The 17,051-nt window shown below is 38.5% G+C and overlaps 1 protein-coding gene across 9 annotated transcripts in view; it reads left to right on the top strand.

Annotated features, from left to right (window-relative positions):
* DNM3 (dynamin 3) overlaps window positions 1-17,051 on the top strand; it is a 569,209-nt gene that overhangs the window by 283,459 nt on the left and 268,699 nt on the right. For all 9 annotated transcript variants that reach the window (XM_029227250.1, XM_029227252.1, XM_029227251.1 and 6 more), the window contains one exon: window positions 12,764-12,877. In XM_029227250.1, the coding sequence (XP_029083083.1) occupies window positions 12,764-12,877 (114 nt within the window). The remainder of the gene's footprint in view (window positions 1-12,763; window positions 12,878-17,051) is intronic.

Genomic DNA, 17,051 nt, shown 5'->3' with positions numbered 1-17,051 from the left:
TGCTAAAGTCTTCAAGGAGGCCTCCTCACATACCCGATGCAGGTCAGAGCTCTGTTAACGCACTGAACCACTTCTTGGCAGCTGCACCAGCCACAGCAGTAATTCTGTATTTATTTGTGTGCGTCTTTGCTTAGTGTCTATTCCGCCATTTGTCCGTAAGCTCCATGAAGTTCAGGGACTGGGCTGCTTTTTGTTTTGGTTTTTGTTTATCCTTGTAGTTTTAGTGTGCTGCCTGACATATATCAGGTACTCACTAATTTTATAATAAATAATGACTAACGTGCTTTTCCTTTCTCTCTTAAAGAAGCTCTCTGGATTATTTTTAGTAAAATATCCAGATTCTACTCAGAGCTTGCTAATTATGTGGTATCGTTTCCTTTGTATGTGTGTGTATTTTTGTCCTTGAATGTGAGAAATAGATGACAAGCTTAGTTCTCATTCTGTTTTGTATCATTTGAAATCTCTTCCACATGGAGGGTTCCCATTAACTTCAAAGGAAGCTCTGCACATGGAAAAGATACACAGGAAAAAAGTGAAAAAAGTAGAGCCCTGATTTTCATCATGGTTAATGGCCTGGATCTTGTAGAGGTTTAGGTGAGTAAATTCTGAGAATAAACAGCTCATTCTTAGTGAATTCTTCAGAAATAGCTGTGCATGTGGCAGAAATAATGCATAAACAGGCAGTTGGGAGAATTCTGGGAAACAAGGAGAGGGGAAGAAATTCCTCAGGAGTAATTTTGAGAATCAAGATAATATAATAGCTTAGTGAGCCATAGAGGCATGAAAAACGTACTCATTATGTGAGCATGGGCTAATGTTCTGGAAGAGACTCGATGGAAAGGGTTTCAGGTGCTTTTATGGGACAGAATGCATGGAAGCTGATGGAGGCACCATAGAGGTAGTCCTTGTAGATTGGGGTGGTCCAAAATAAAGTGGGAAGGAGGCTCCTTGTGTTACCTGGTGAGGTTATTTTACGAAAAAAATAACTTAGAATTCTACTTAACCTATAAAATTTTATTTATGTGGTTAGGATTTAAACTTATACCAGTGTTTTAAGGTAAAGGTTGATTTTTACAGACAAACCAAAAAGTTATTATCTTTTGGGGAGCTGTATCTTCAAATAAAAAGGGGATTTGATATGAATATTAAGCATCAGTTTCTTATTTTCAGTCAGTTTTTATTGCACACTGTTAATATATTTTCAATCAAATCAGCTCCTTATTTAAAATAGTCAAGCTTCTTTCATCATGATCATTTCCCACGTTATATTCCATAACTATTTCTTTTTCTGTTGTGCTGTGGAGTTATTTCACTACCCGACTATTGGTAATCTGCCTCAGTTTTTCAACATGCTGTGTTCATTACACATTAAAGGGAATCTTAAGAAATCGCCTGTTCAAAGCAAGCAATAATGTGATGGCAATTTGCATTTTTAATACCATGAAAATTGTAGGAAAATATGGAAAATATAGGAAAATTGAAGGAGGAAATAAATATAACTTTATATCTTGCCACTAATTTTCAATCACAGTTGACATTTTGGTATATATTACAGTCTTTTTTCTATCCTTATCTTAACACATATAGCCAAAATAATACCATATTTAATAATACTAATACATACTGATCTAAGTCCTTTACATATATTAACTCATATTTTTCACAACAGCTATTACAGGTGTTATTATTCATGTTATGTATGAGGAAATTGAGGCAAAGAGACTTACCCAGTGTCATCCATCCAGCTAGCAAGTGTTGGAACTAGGAGGCTGTCCCAGATGGTCTGACTCCGGAGTCCTGCCCAGTGTTAGCACTCCCTTGCAAAAATGTTATCTCACATCATAGCATAGGTGTTTGTCCTCAGCTTAATTTAACATCAGATAAGTATATCATAATCTGTTAACCAGTTTCCAGTTTGGCACATAGGTTGTTTCCAATTGCTTGCTGTTAAAAACAGTACAGCCGCCAACATCCTTGTATGGGTTGTGAATTAAGGGCTAGGGCTCTGAAGTGTGCTATGCACAGCAGAGCAAAATGTAAGAAAGCCTGTTAGCAGTGCAATAGGAGCCTGACTGTAGTTCCTTTACCTGTCACATAGGGAAATCCCCCCTCAAAGGATTACTATGTGGATTAAAAGAAATAATGCACATGGAGCTCTTAGCACAACTCCTGTTACAGAGTAGTGTTAGTAAATGCTAGCTATTGTTATTTTTCTTGAATTCCTAGAAATGGAGTCAAACTGTATTCTTTGCCTATTTCAGATACTTACAAAACTCTGTGCTCTGATTTCCTAGAAAGTTAAATCCATGAAAGGAACATCCAAACATAAAAATGTCATTTAGCCAATTCATTTGTAGTAGTATTTTATAGAGTCTTAAGAACAAAACAAACAATATTTCATCAAATATTTGATTATTTTGTATCTTAATTTGATTACTCTTTAAATCTCCTTGGATATGCTTTACCTTATTTGTTTGTTTTCACAGCTTCTTTATCCCAATCATAAGTTCAATGGTTATGAAAATCTATTTTTCACATTATGTCAGCCCACTGTGCATAGTTATGGTTGCTCTCATTTGTGATAAAATGGGCAGAGCACCTAGCACAGTGCCTGGTCCATCATAGGCATTCAGTGCATATTGGTTGGTTGACTTATCAAGTGTCTTAGGGGAGAAAAACCTTTGAACACTTTCCTGAATTAAACTTATCTTTTAAAACTGCAGGCATGAACCCCTTTCTTCCTCAGAGTGTGTGCTGTCTGTGGGCAGGCTAGCTCCCAAGTTGAATAGGGGAGAGGATGGGGGAGGGAATGGCCCTGGACTACACTTCTCTATTTATCCTTCTAGATTTACTGGTCTGAGAAGTCACTTTCCTGTTCCACGAGTGGAAGGAGTGAGGAAGCAACAGGAGGGCCTCTTCATCCCCCACCCCCTGACAGTATTCCTCAGCCTTCCTCCACTTTTTATTTCATTGAGTTTAATCATTAAGTTAGTGGTTAACTAGAGGTGCCGCTAGACCGCTTTGGGGGAAGAGATTAACAGTCTATCAGTCCTGCTCCTACCGTCTAGAAGCCTCTCCTCCAAAGCTAATCATGGCTCCTTTGGGCATCCTGCTAGGACCACTACTGGATAGAGGGCTCTCAGATGGGTCCGAATAGTGCATCGATAAAATTCACTCCAAGGTTGGTTTGTTCCCCAGTCATGTTTCCTCCCTATTTTATTTCCTGTTTCAAATTACATGCAGCCATTTTGTTCCCCTAGCCTATCAGAGATTCTGCAATGATCACATGACATCATTAATATAGTCTAATACATTACACCCAGTAATAAAATGTCAAGAAAATAGATGTGTTCTCAATGTGACTATGAACCCCCTCATACTATGGAATTCTCAGAAATTAAAGTCCAAAGATTACATTTCCAAAGGAATTTGCAATGTCTAAGATACTTGTGGAACATCAAATTAAAGTCCTCCCCCAATTCTTACTTTCTGGGTTTCAGCCAAAGTGGTTCTCTTGTCCAGGTGGAGTTGGGGTTCTTTTAGCAGCTGTATACTCTGAGCTGGCCTCCATAAGAATGGGTTGTTCCTTCTGGGCTTTGGAAGTTGAAATAATCTCTTGTGTTCCTTACTTCATGAATAAAGCAAAGAGTGGGACACAAAAGATAATCCCAGCACCAGCTCCACAGCAACCAAATTTAATAAGACAAATAGACTCCCTAGTCTTTAGGCTACACTATGTTCCCAGACCCTTTTCCTAGATATAGCCACCTACTATAGCAAACATTCAGAGGTATGAATGAGAGAGGGCAGACAGAGCCTGGTTTTAGCCCTACCTGGCCGTCAAGCAGTTTTTTCTAGTTTGTGAACCTATAAATTTATTGGGGGAAATCTCTCCCTAAGAGGTTAATTTTGCCACTATGCACTTACCATAAAGGGGGAAAGCCATCCATCTATCCAGTCTTGGAGAAAAACACTTGAAACATTGCTATTGCAAAGTTTAGCACTTTGCAGCCATGGCAGCCCCAGTCACCAGGTCTTGTCTGAGTTACCTTCCTCTCCTGTGCAGCATATTCAAAACCTTGTAATTTTTACTTCCCTTTTGCTTTTGTGTTTCTCTTTCTGTCTCTTGTTACATCATTTCTTCATCTAGAAGCCTGGGCCTCCTAAGGAAACTTTCTCCTGCTTATATAATCCAGAGAGAGTTTGAAAACATGTGCTGGGGTGGGAGGTGGGATTGACTCTTGAGTCTGTCAGTAAGCAACACAAGTTAAGTATAGCTCTCCACAGTTCACTTCTTGCCCTGATCCAGGGTAAAGTATGGCACTAAGGGCAGCTAATCTAACCCTTCCTCCTTCCCACCTAATAAAATAAACCTAGAACCTCAAGAGTGCTCTGTGATATACATATGGACCTCAGTTGCCTTACAGTTTAAACATAGTAAATCTAATTCTCCCTCCTGAGGCCTATCAGGCCTGTATTTAGAAAGACTTTTCTCCCTATAGTTGAACTCTTGCCCCAGGCACACCTGTTTAGGAAAATCTCTGCTGGCCAAATTCAAGGATAAGCAGCCTATTTCCTGTGGATGCCTGTGCTCGCAAAGGTAGGTCCCTCCCAACCAGCTGAGTGACCTGCCTGGCCTGTGCCCTTGCTGAGCCTATGCAGCTCTGCAGATCCACCAACGTCAGCCCTGCGGTGTGTGAACTTTACCTTTATAGAAGCAGCTACTCACCTATGGTTAAAGCCTTTTGTAATCTACCAAGATCAAAATATCAAATAGTCTGTGGTTACAAATTCCACACACAGGCTGCAACAGTTAAAAGCCAGCTGCAAACCTGAGAAAAACTTGTATGGTCTACCATAAATAAGGCCAAGGTCAAAATGCCCTGCTCACAAAGTTCAAGGCCCAAAGCTTTGGCCACATTAGAACTTTTCCACATGTACTGTTTTCTTCCCATAATTTTATTCCTTGTCTGTGTATTAATTTTATGATCCAGTGTGCTGGCCAGATGTTGAAGTCTGAATTTGTCCCTGACATACAGGTTTTGCCAAGCCTGAGAAGGCCTGACTTTTCATAGTGTGGAGGACCTAACTAGAACATATACTCTCTAGAATAGGCTTGCCTTTAAGGGGAGAGGCTGAGCTACTCCACTCTCCCTATTCCACTTTCAAAGTATCTATATCTGGCAAAAGAAGCTTGGGTGATATTTACAGCAATACATATTAAAAACTGGTTTGCCTCAAGCCTTACAAGTAAGACATGGTCTTTCAGCTCTCAAGGTCCCTTCCAGTCATATAATTATGCTCTTGTTCGCTTGGACACTCAAGACAGAATTTGGCATTCAAACACTAAGAGGCTGTAAATGGCTATTGTACTAAATGTTGATGGATTTATTTTGGGAATTTTAGATTTGAATATAAAATTAACATATTTTCTCTATGAAGAGACTATAATCAATCACATTTGGCTTAACATTCTTTTCAAATTTTATTATTTAGTCTTTGCCTTCTCTTTCTCCCTACTTTCCTTTGTTTCGTTATATTAATTTCCCCTTAGTATTCTTTCTTTTTTGTTTTTAAAATATTCATTTATTTATTTATTTGGCCGTGCTGGTTCTTAGTTGTGTCACGCAGGATCTTCGTTGCCACGTGTGGGATGTTTGTTGTGGCATGTGGGGTCTTTAGTTGCGGCATGTGGGATCTAGTTCCCTGACCAGGGATCAAACTCTGGCCCCCTGCATTGGGAGTGCAGAGTCTTAGCCACTGAACCACCAGGGAAGTCCCCCCTTTAGTTTTGTTATCTCTTGTGTTCTGATCATTTTTCCTTAGTGCTTGCCTTTTCTTATTTTGTTCCACTGTTTCTCCTTGATTTTGTGATTTCTCTCTCCCTCAATTCTTCTGTGAAAAAGTACATTAGGAATTATTTTTTCTTAATTCTTTTTTTGAGCTGTTTGTCATTGGGGAAAAAAGTCCATTTTTGGCAAATATGCTTCTTTTTTTCCCCCAGGAGGGGTTGGGATTGGACCAGAGCTTCTTAAACTTTTTTATGACAGCTACTTGCTGACAGCTTTCAGTGCTGAACGCACTTCCATGGATTCCTATGAAGGGATCTAGGCCATGTGTACTCACAGCACGGCAGCTGTAATCCTCTTTTTCTCTCTAAGTGAGAAAGCCTATTGCAATTAAAATGACTAATGTCATAGAATGTAATAATCTCTTCTAATTACTTTTTATGTCAATTCTTTGCAAATTTCATTTTAACTGTTATTAGTAGCTCATAATTTCCATATAGCTTACTTGACTATATTCGCTGGACTAAATGATATTTAATAAATATCTATTTTGGCTATAACGTTCAATACTTCTAGAAATAGTGTTGCATCTTTGAGAGGTGAATCCAGTGGTGCCAATAAGATCAGGCAGTTTATTGCTTCACATCCTCTTAAATTCCCCAAACTCTATTCTTGTCTTTATCTACATAGTAGCTGACATTTTTTTTTCTTGCATTTTCTGCCTCTCTATTAGCCCCCTCCTGGCCTCATTTCTCTGCCTGGCCTAGATTAAATGGATGATCACCCAAATTACTCTCTTGCCCCAAACCTTCAACATCTTTACACCCAGGTACTTAGGTCACTTGGGTCCAGAGCCCTGGATCAGTTCCCACTTACCTTCTCTTTTTCTATGTCGAGTGTGCAGAATGTTGCTAGAGGCAATAATGCAACTATATTGATTGTGTCCCTGCAAGTTATGGACTTCATTCTTAGCTTCCAGCCATTATTTTTAAGACCTTATGTTTTTAGAGCAGTTTTAGGTTTACGACAAAATTGAGAGGCAGGTACAGAGATTCTTCATCTTCCCCCTGCCCCGACACGTGCATAACCTCCCCTGTTATCAACATCACTCATCAGAGTGGTACATTTTTTTTTAAAACCAAAGATGAACCTACATTGACACATCATAATCACCAAAGTCCATAGTTTACCTTAGGGTTCACTCTTGGTATTGTACATTCTTTAGGTTGGAAAAAAGTATAATGTATCCATATAATATCAGAGTATTTTCAGTACCCTAAAAATCCTATATGCTCTGCCTACTTATCTTTCCCTTTCCCTACCCCACCCTTGACAACTACTGATCTAAAGTCTCCATAGTTTTGCCTTTTCCAGAATGTCATATCGTTGGAATCACACAGAATGTAGGCTTTTCAGATTGGCTTCTTTCACTTAGTAATATGCATTTAAGATTCCACCATGTCTTTTTATGGCTTGATAGCTAAGTTCTTTTTAGTGCTGAATAATATTCCATTATCTGGATGAACCATGGTTTACTTATCCATTCATCTACTGAAGGACATCTCAGTTGCTACCAAGTTTTGGAAATTATGAATGAAGCTGTTATAAACATGCATATATGTACCTAAGTTTTCAGCTCCTTTAGGTGAATACCAAGGATTGTGATTGTGAATACCAAGGATCACATGGGAAGTGTACATTTAGTTTTGTAAGGAAGCACCAAACTGTCTTGCAAAGTGTTTGTGCCATTTTGCATTCCCACCAGCAATGTATATAAGTTCCTGCTGTTCTACATCCTCAGCAGCATTTGGTGTTGTTAGTGTTTCAGATTTTGGCCATTCTGATAGGTGTGTAGTGGTATCTTGTAGTTTTAGTTTTCATTTCCCTGATGACGTGATATTGAGCATCTTTTCATATGCTTATTTGCTATCTGTGTATCTTTGGTGAGGTGTGTTAAAGTCTTTGGCCCATTTTTTAATTGGGTTGTTTGTTTTCTCACTATTGAGTTTTAAGAGTTCTTTGTATGTTTGAATAACAGTCCTTTATCAATTATGTCTTTTGCAAGTATTTTCCTTTAATCTGTGGCTTGTCTTCTAATTCTCTTGATACTGTCTCTTACAGAGCAGATGTTTTTAATTTTAATGGAGTTCAGATTACTAATTATTTCTTTCATAGATTGTGTCTTTGGTATTGTATCTAGAGAGGTGTCATCATACCCAGGGTCTTCTAGATTTTTTCCTATATTATCTTCTAGGAGTTTTTAGTGTTGTGTTTTGCCAACCTTTTTGTTTTTTTTTTTTTTTACTAATTCCAGTTATGTTGTCTCATTCAATTACTGATTGTCCCAGTGCTTAACACTATCCTCAAACCTTCTTTCCAACTTCTCAGCCTCACTCTCCTGCAGATAATTATCTATTCTCTTATCCAGTGAAATGGAAAGGTCAACTATAACCTTTCTAAACTTTCTACCCTTTTCCATTCAGAGAACCTACATCTACCCTCATTCTTCCAACCTCCCAGGCTCACATTCCTGTTCAAAGACAGCCCCCTCCCTGTGCTCTTCATCTCATTCATTTCCATCTTCGTTGTCCTTGTATCATTTTTCTATATCACCAACCTCTTACTCTGTACTATTAGTTCTCCTCAAGCAATAAATATGCTCGATTCTTGCCTATACTAAAAAAAAAATCCCCAAACCAAAAAACAACAGCAGCAGCAGCAACAAAAGCAATGACAAAAGCACCTCTTTTGACCCTGTGTCTCTTCTGGTTTTAACTGGCTTTCATCCTCCTCTGTAAAGAGCTCTCTTTAGTCATTGTCTCCATTTTTCACTTCCCATTCACTTTTCAACCCAGTGAACTCTGACTTATCCCACCACCTCACTTCAACTTGCATAGCTAAAGACACTATGATGTCTGCATTGCACTTTATATGTCCCTTTCTGTGCTGAATCTGACACTCCCAATGGCACATTCCTTGAAATTCCCCTTGCCTTTGGCTTCCATAACCTCACTGCTCTTATTTTTCTGACATTCCTGACCACCTCTTAAAAGTTGGTCTTTTCCCCAGGATTTCCACTGTGAGCCACTGCTTTTTCACACAGTTTTAACTGCCACCTATGTATATATGCTGATGACTTGCAAGTCTGCATGTCCAGTCCTAACATTTCCATTTTGCTTCAGAGGTCAGGTCACGTCTATGTGTGTCTCCCACAGGTACCTCAGATTCAACATGGCCTTGGCTGAATTCATTATCAACTCCCCTACTTCTAAAACTTGGTTCTCTTTCTCTATTCCTTCTGATTTGGTAGCCCCATGAGTTTCAGAATCATTCTAGAACAGCACAATGTCCAATAAAAATATAATGTAAGCCACATGTGTAATATAAAAATTTTCTGGTAACCACATTAAAAAATAAAATGAGTCAAGTGAAATGAATATTAAGAATAGATTTTATTTAACCCAATATATCTAAAATATTATCATTTTAAAACATTTAATAGGGCTTCCCTGGTGGCGCAGTGGTTGAGAGTCCGCCTGCTGATGCAGGGGACACGGGTTCGTGCCCCAGTCCGGGAAGATCCCACATGCCGCGGAATGGCTAGGCCTGTGAGCCATGGCCACTAAGCCTGTGCGTCCGGAGCCTGTGCTCTGCAACGGGAGAGGCCACAACAGTGAGAGGCCCGCATACCGCAAAAAAAGAAAAAAAACCAACCATTTAATAGATATTTTACATTTCTTTTGTACCAAGTTTTCAAAATCCAGTGTGCATTTTACACTTACCACACATCAGAGTTTAAACTAGTTACTAGGGCTCAATAACAATATGTGGCTAGTGGCTACTGTACAGTGCAGTTCTAGTCTTTACCTTCACTAATCTCCCTTTCATCCAGTCATAAGTCCTATTGATTTTGTCTCCTAGGTGTTTCTCCAGTAGGTTTATTTATTTTCATGCTTTCTGCTCGTGGCTTTACTTCACACCTTGTTCATGTCTCACTTGGTTTATTGCAATAGCTTACATAACCTAGTTTGTCTCAGGGAGCATGCAAAATTCGCTGGAATGCAGGAGGATATAGTAGAACATCTACATACATATTTTATCTAGAAAATAAGGAAACAGTTAAGATTTATTAGTATTGAATATATATATATATATATATATATATATAGATGCCAGTGCCCTCGCTTTGTATCACAGAGAAGTCAATAGTAAAGTTATAAATGTAACAAATAAAATACATTTCCCCCACAAAATAAAAAACTTAAAGTATTTACTTCATCTTCATATAATACTTTAGAATTTCTTTGGGTATTTCTATAGATGTACACAGTTTAGTAATACATTGGTCATATCTACTTAATAAATTTACATGTGTACTTGAAATTTATTTTGGTACTGCCAAATTTTATCACTAAAATTGGTGGTCTATTGAACTGGATCGACTCTGGCTTTACCCCGCTTGCCTCTCCAGCCTCAATTTCTTCATCCCACCTCACATTTTCTGCATGAAGTAGCTCTTTCATATTTTGTTCTTGTTTGTCCTTCTTCATGGAAAACAAATAAATAGGCAAACGAGCTACTTCCTGACCTAACTCTAATTCTCTGCCAGGTTCTTTCAAGCTATCATGTCTCCAAGGAAAGCCTATTAACATTACCTAAGTTGTGTCCAGTCCTCCTTCTCTTGCTAAGGATACCTCTCTTACTACACTGTTATGTTGAAATTGTCTCCTTATGCATCTTCATTCCCTACAAAACTAAAATTCTTGAGGACAGGGGTGTGGCATCATCATGCTTTTTCATCTTGACATATGATAGGTTCTTAACAAATGTTTGTTGAACTAAATTCATGGCTCTCCTTGATGAAAGCCAGCCTGTTCTATCAATGGGTGAAATAGTGACTTTCTTATTGCAATTTGTGGAGTATCTGGAAGACTTCCTCTTTGTCCAAAGATGCCTGATAGAATGAAATAGTAAATACACTTTCATTAAGTACTATAATTAATATGCTATTTGTAAGCCCTGGTAGTGTGGCTAACAATCTTACTAAAAAATTAAATGAGATTATTTGCTCTAAGACGAATGAAGTTTTGATTGTATGTATACATGCAACGGCTTTCAAACTTCAGTATGAATAAGAATCACTTTGGGACATGTTAAAATGTAGATTCCTGGGTTTCATATGCACATATTCTGATTCCTTTGGACTTATAGGTATCCCAAGAATCTGTACTGTTAGAAAGCATCCCAATGGTTATTTATTATAACCATTTTATTCTATTAGCTGGTAGAAACCATACTCTGAGAAGTATTGTTTCCTTCTTTCTGAAGCAGAGGGTTAAGAAGGAGTTGAATTTGAACAATGGAGAGAACTGCCTTAAACTGGGCCTGAATGGGTTTCTACCTGGAGGTCTGTAAAAGTTAAAGAGTTAAAAAGGAAAATGGGTGACGCTGGGAGATACTGAAACAGGGAATCAAGGGTGACAGAGACTAGGATTGTGGAAAGAGGCTTGGAAGATCAATAATGACCTTGGCTTACTTCACAGTATTCCCTAGGATTGACTTTCTTCAACTAGAAAGCTGAAAAATAAAATATAAATATAAACATAAAATCTGATTATTATTAGGTTATTTTCATTTTCCTTTAGGAAGTGACACTCAGTCATTCAATAAGTAATTTTTAAAAAAAATATTTCAGGATGTTTAGGATAATGGACATTGTAGGTATAGGGTGATTTTTGACATTTAGAACAATATCATACAATTCCATATACATTTCATTTCTATGACAACAAAAATTATCTAGTGTAGAGGAGATGGTAAACTATGCCGTATGGAAAACAGAATTTAACTTTATAAAAGCTGTGAGAAAAAACAGATTTTCACTTAAATGCCATTTATAGGTAATTTCTTTCCAAGTTGTTAATGTTTAAAAGTTTAAATGCCGTTTAAATATTTTTATGAAGACTCTATGTATTTCTTAGCTTGGCAAATAACAACCAGAGGTAGATGGATAAACCTAGACCATTAAAAACCTCCAAACTTTTATTTTAGCTTATTGTTTCAGCTTTCTCCCCCATTCAGCTTATTGAGAGCTGTTAACAAGGAACTAATTGGTTGGCTTGTTTTTTCTTTTCACCATTCGGTGGCCAGTCTCTGGTAGAAATCCTAACGAGATGCAAACCAGGCAAACAAATGGGCCAGTGGGCTGGAAGGGGATAAGAGACGGTGGGCATGGAGAGTCTATTGTTGTTTGTCCAGTCAACGAAATATCTTTTAATTGTAGCAGCAATGCCATAAATAGGCCTGGCACAAGCCTATTAGTCTGCCTTATTTATGCCTGCCTGTTTCAGTCTCTCTGCTTCCACCATCCATACAAGTCTGCGATTCTGATTTTTGTTCATTTGATGGGAGAGACTTCCCTCTGGTTATCTGTGCTTTTGGAAGATATATTATTTTGGTTTTTTTAAAAATAAATTTATTTATTTATTTTTGGCTGCATTTGGTCTTCGTTGCTGTGCGTGGGCTTTCTTTTTAGTTGCAGCGAGCGGGGGCTACTCTTCGTTGCAGTGTGCAGGCCTCTCATAAAGGTGGCTTCTCTTGTTGCGGAGCACAGGCTCTAGGTGCGCGGGCTTCAGTAGTTGTGACACGTGGCCTCAGTAGTTGTGGCTCTCCGGCTCTAGAGTGCAGGCTTAGTAGTTGTGGTATGTGGGCTTAGCTGCTCCGTGACATGTGGGATCTTCCCGGACCAGGGCTTGAACCTGTGTCCCCTGCATTGGCAGGCAGATTCTTAACCACTGCGCCACCAGGGAACCATGAAGATATATTATTCTGAATAGTTTAATAGAAGGTGAGCTTTGAGGGAACAATGCTATTCTTATTGTAACTCGTATCTTGTTTTTTACTTAGTGCAAACCTGCATTCCCCATGGGCTCGTGTTAAATTAAACGTCTCTGCTGATCTGTGCTCTCTTGAAGGTGATTCGCAAGGGATGGCTAACCATCAGCAACATTGGCATCATGAAAGGAGGCTCTAAGGGATACTGGTTCGTCCTTACTGCTGAAAGCTTATCCTGGTACAAAGATGATGAGGTGAGCCACAGAAGTGACAGAATTTTTAAAATTAAAATGTTTCTCTTTCAAATTAATTGATAGTGTTGTGATATACAATTTTAAGACACCAGTGGTTTTTTTTCAGTAAGACTTAGCTTGGGATGTTTGAAGAAGCACTGTTTTTTCCTCATAGGTTTTAAATTTTACGATAGTCCCCTCAAATATCTTTTATTTGTAGTCACATTTATTTCTCTGAAGAAATGGAGTTAGGGATCAGTAGTTGAAAACTTCCTTCTTTGTAATAATGGCAAGGTAGTGATATAGTGAAAGCGATTTTCATTAAATAATATGTTGAAAATGCTCAAGGTAATAGAGCATCGTAAGAGCAAAGTTAATAGCAGTGATGCAGAGTTAATAAAGTATTTTGGAATTGTTGCTGTGACATCTGTCTCAAATGACAGGCTTTTGAAAATGTCCAAATCACTAGTCTTCAAGTGAGTACTAGATAATTGTTTATATAAATTTTTTCTTTGAGAATTTGATATCTATGTAAAAGCATGAATTATGATAATTATGGTGTTCTGGTTCATGTTAGATGTTAATAATATTGGGCCTGTGACTTATTATTCATTTAAGTCTGATAGAAAAGCACACACACAAAAAATCAGTCTTACAGAGCCATTAAAGTGCTATAAAGTGATACTGGTAAATTTGGGAGGGCATGGATGGAAATTAAGCAGTGTTTTGGAAATTTTAATAGCTCTGGTCTGACTTGAGAAATTTGGGGGGCTTATAATGCAGCATGCAAACATTGGATAAGAATACTCTGTGATAGCAAAACTATATACAGGTGAGATTGTGTCAGTTGTATTTGGTTATAAAAGGCACACGTTTCAGAGTTAAAAGTCCTTCCGCTCTTGGCTTGATATCTTCTGAAAGCACTGCAAGGTGCTTTTGTAAATTGTTGGAGGAAAAACTTCATGTCCTATGTAGTTCTTTCTTTTTCCTAAATGCTTTGTGCAAATAATGTGTTTAATAAATATCAGATGATCAGTTGATGGCCACTAAATTTTCTGCAGTAAAGGAAATCAGATCTTATAGAAAGGTCCAAAGAAAATTTCTACTCAAAAGCTTTATTTCAAATTTTTGTCACATATTTTAATGACTTCAGTCAAACGTGGAATTGGTTGTTGTGAGTCTGAGGATTAGCATTCGTTTCTTTCCTGTGCTGGCTGCTTAGATCTCTCTCTCATTCTGTGGAAGCTCCAGTGTTTAAAGGCAACAGCCTCAGGAGCTCTGAGATGCCTTTCTAGATATAAACATCAGTAATTACATAATCTTCTTTTGTGTTCAGTTGCCCTACTAGATCTTCTCTTAGATGCATTTTGTTTACAAGTATTTGTTTACAAGTGTTCACAAGTAGGTGATCATGTATGTACACTTAAATACATATTGGTCTATGGGCCATTCTCAGTTATTCTAGGCAAAGCAAAAGATTTTGCTGAGGAATCATGTTAGTAATAGCTAGTGTTTTATATTTATTAATTAAGGCATTTAATCCACATTACAACCATAAGGATAGGTACTATTATTATCCCCATTTTTCAGGTGAGTAAATGAAGAAAAAACACAACCTTTTGAAAAGTCATTTCTATAGGACTCAGTTTTCCTTATGGTAGAACACTTGGTGTTGGTGAGGATAACTAACTTGCCAAGGTCTCATAGCTACTTGGTAGCAAAGCAGAAATTTGAACACACGCTGTCTGGCTCCAGAGCTTATGACTTCAACCACAAATGGAGGCAAGAATCTCGGAGGTGCTGGAGTTTTCCAAGTCAACCTCATCCCACAGAGGATTTATTAAGATGAGTTCCAGGCATCCCAGCATTGACCTCTCCCTGAGTGTTAGTATCAGGGGCCCTGAAGATTCTGGGATTAGCCACTGCTGTCAGAGTATGGCTTTAGGGTTTCTGAATCAAGCCTGTTGGAAGGCACGTGATGCTCCCTGTAGGGAAGGAAGAGGCTTTGAGAGCTTGGTGAGCTCATGGTCACCAGTCAGCCCCTTCTCTCTGCTATAAATTCAGAATAAATTTTTACAAAATCTCTGCTGCTGAAGCTCCCTCATGAGCACTTGGTTACCATAGATAGAAAATACATGTGTGCAGTTATAATATTAACCAAGTGCCAGAGAACATTTTATTAAAGGTATGTGTGTGGAAGGTGGTAGGCTGTGTGTGTGTGTTGGGTGGGAAGGGTAGGTCATAATGACCCTTAAAATAGATTGGACTGATTTAGATGAAGAAAGTTTAGAAAAGGGTTGTTTTCTTAGTTTAGATCATTTTAAGAAAGAGAAAACGACAGATGAGGATGCTGCTCTGTGGAGCTAACAAGTAGACTAACAACAATACAATATCGGATAGTAAGTGCCCTGAAGAAAATAGGTCAGTGAGCTAAAAACTGATGGGGGAGGGACTTTTAGATTGAGTGTTTGCGAAGAAGTAACATTGGAGCAGAGACTGGAATGACGAACTGTGTAGAAGATTATGTTGAAGAACATTCCAGGGTGGCAGTGGGCAGGAAGCTTACGGCTGAGATGGAGGAGGAGAAGGAGAGAGAAGTAGGAAATATAGAATCAGAGGTACCTTGTCAGGCCAATGATTTGGATTTCATTCCAAGGATAATTGAAAACCATTGGCCTGTGTCAATAGGATGTGACCTGATTGGATGTACGTTTTAGAAGGATCAGTCTGGCTGCTGGGTTGGGCATGATTTGTGGGATGGAATGTGTGTGTGGATGGAGTTGGGGTGGCAAGAATAGAAGAAGGGAGACCAGCTAGGAGACTGTATCAGTGGTTCAGGCAAGAGGAGATGGTGGCTTGTACTGGCTGGAGAGGAGAGCTCAAGTTCAGGGTAAAGCAAACTGATGGGCCACATACAGCTACACTGTAGTCATTAGCTACTGTTTCTCATGAAAAACTCTGCTCAAGAAACCAGATAGGAAATTTTCCAAATAGTAATGCCTGACTCATGACCCCTGTCTTCAAAGTATGTGTCAGTGGGGCAGAGCCTTTTCTCCCTGAAGCCATCCTCATTCGTCCCCACCTTACCACCCCTTGGTAACCACCACTCTGGTTCACCATCCTGCTCCATTTCTATTGCCAGCACTTCCTACCACCACAGACCACCTCTGAGCCTGCTGGCAGGGCAGAAGGGAGGGGTCAGCACTGTTCCTTGCTCTTTACCAGTATTCAACTAATAGTTATTAGCGTCTGCTGGGAGCCAAGGCTGGAAGGGAGGGTATGGGGAAAGGAGGTCAGAAGAAATGTCAGGAGGGTGGGGCTTAGAGGTAGTGAATTGTCTCTGGCCCCTTGAATTTGTACCCTGAATACCCATCCTTTATTAGCAGTGTTTTAAATGATGCTTAGATTTCATACATGCCTTGCTGTCATAGTTTAACTATGCTTCTGGATATGGATTAAAGATGCTTCTGTGGGCAACCTTGAAAACCCCAAATTTACAATTTTCCTTTGTGAAAATAAGCATGAGTCCTTACCCAACTTTTGGAGTCAGTTTGTTGGTAAGTTGAGTGCTTGTACTTTGTTCCCATGGTATCTGTCACATCAGCATCTACACACTTTGGAAATCCTGTTACATAGCAATTTATCTCTCTTAGTCAAGCAAGTGTGACGCCATAAATATTATTAAGTTAGTTATAGATTTATCATTTATTTAATAATTTATATTCAGATTTTCATAGAGAATTGTTATTCGTTTCTATGTTCTTTCATCTTCCTGCTTTCTTGTGTAATTAGACTGGTATGTTTTCATTATAATCTAATTGGCTGTTGAATAAATAGCATATTATGGCATATGAATAGATATGGTTTTATTTAACTTTTGACAGGTTTGTAATAAATATAAATGACTTATGAAATGTATTTGTGATTAAAGAACAATGGTTCAAACTGTTTTCAGGATGCGATTAATTGAACAAAAGACCCTGTAGACCATATGCTTGGTGCAATGAAAAGGGTGAGGTGCTGGAGGATGTGAATTTGCTATGACTAACTGCCAGTGTTGGAACAAGTCAGACTTCTCTGAGCCTCAGTTTTAGCTTATCAAATGGGGACTGTTGCTGACCAAATCACCTCAGAGGGAGTTTTTAGGACTCTAAGAAATCGTATATTAACAAGTGCATTTATAATCTTTTAGGCA

The sequence above is a fragment of the Monodon monoceros genome, unplaced genomic scaffold, assembly GCF_005190385.1.
Source record: "Monodon monoceros isolate NGI ecotype Baffin Bay Population unplaced genomic scaffold, NGI_Narwhal_1 Super_Scaffold_18, whole genome shotgun sequence".
Lineage (NCBI taxonomy): Eukaryota > Metazoa > Chordata > Mammalia > Artiodactyla > Monodontidae > Monodon > Monodon monoceros.
This window is presented reverse-complemented; position numbering and strand designations above follow the sequence as displayed.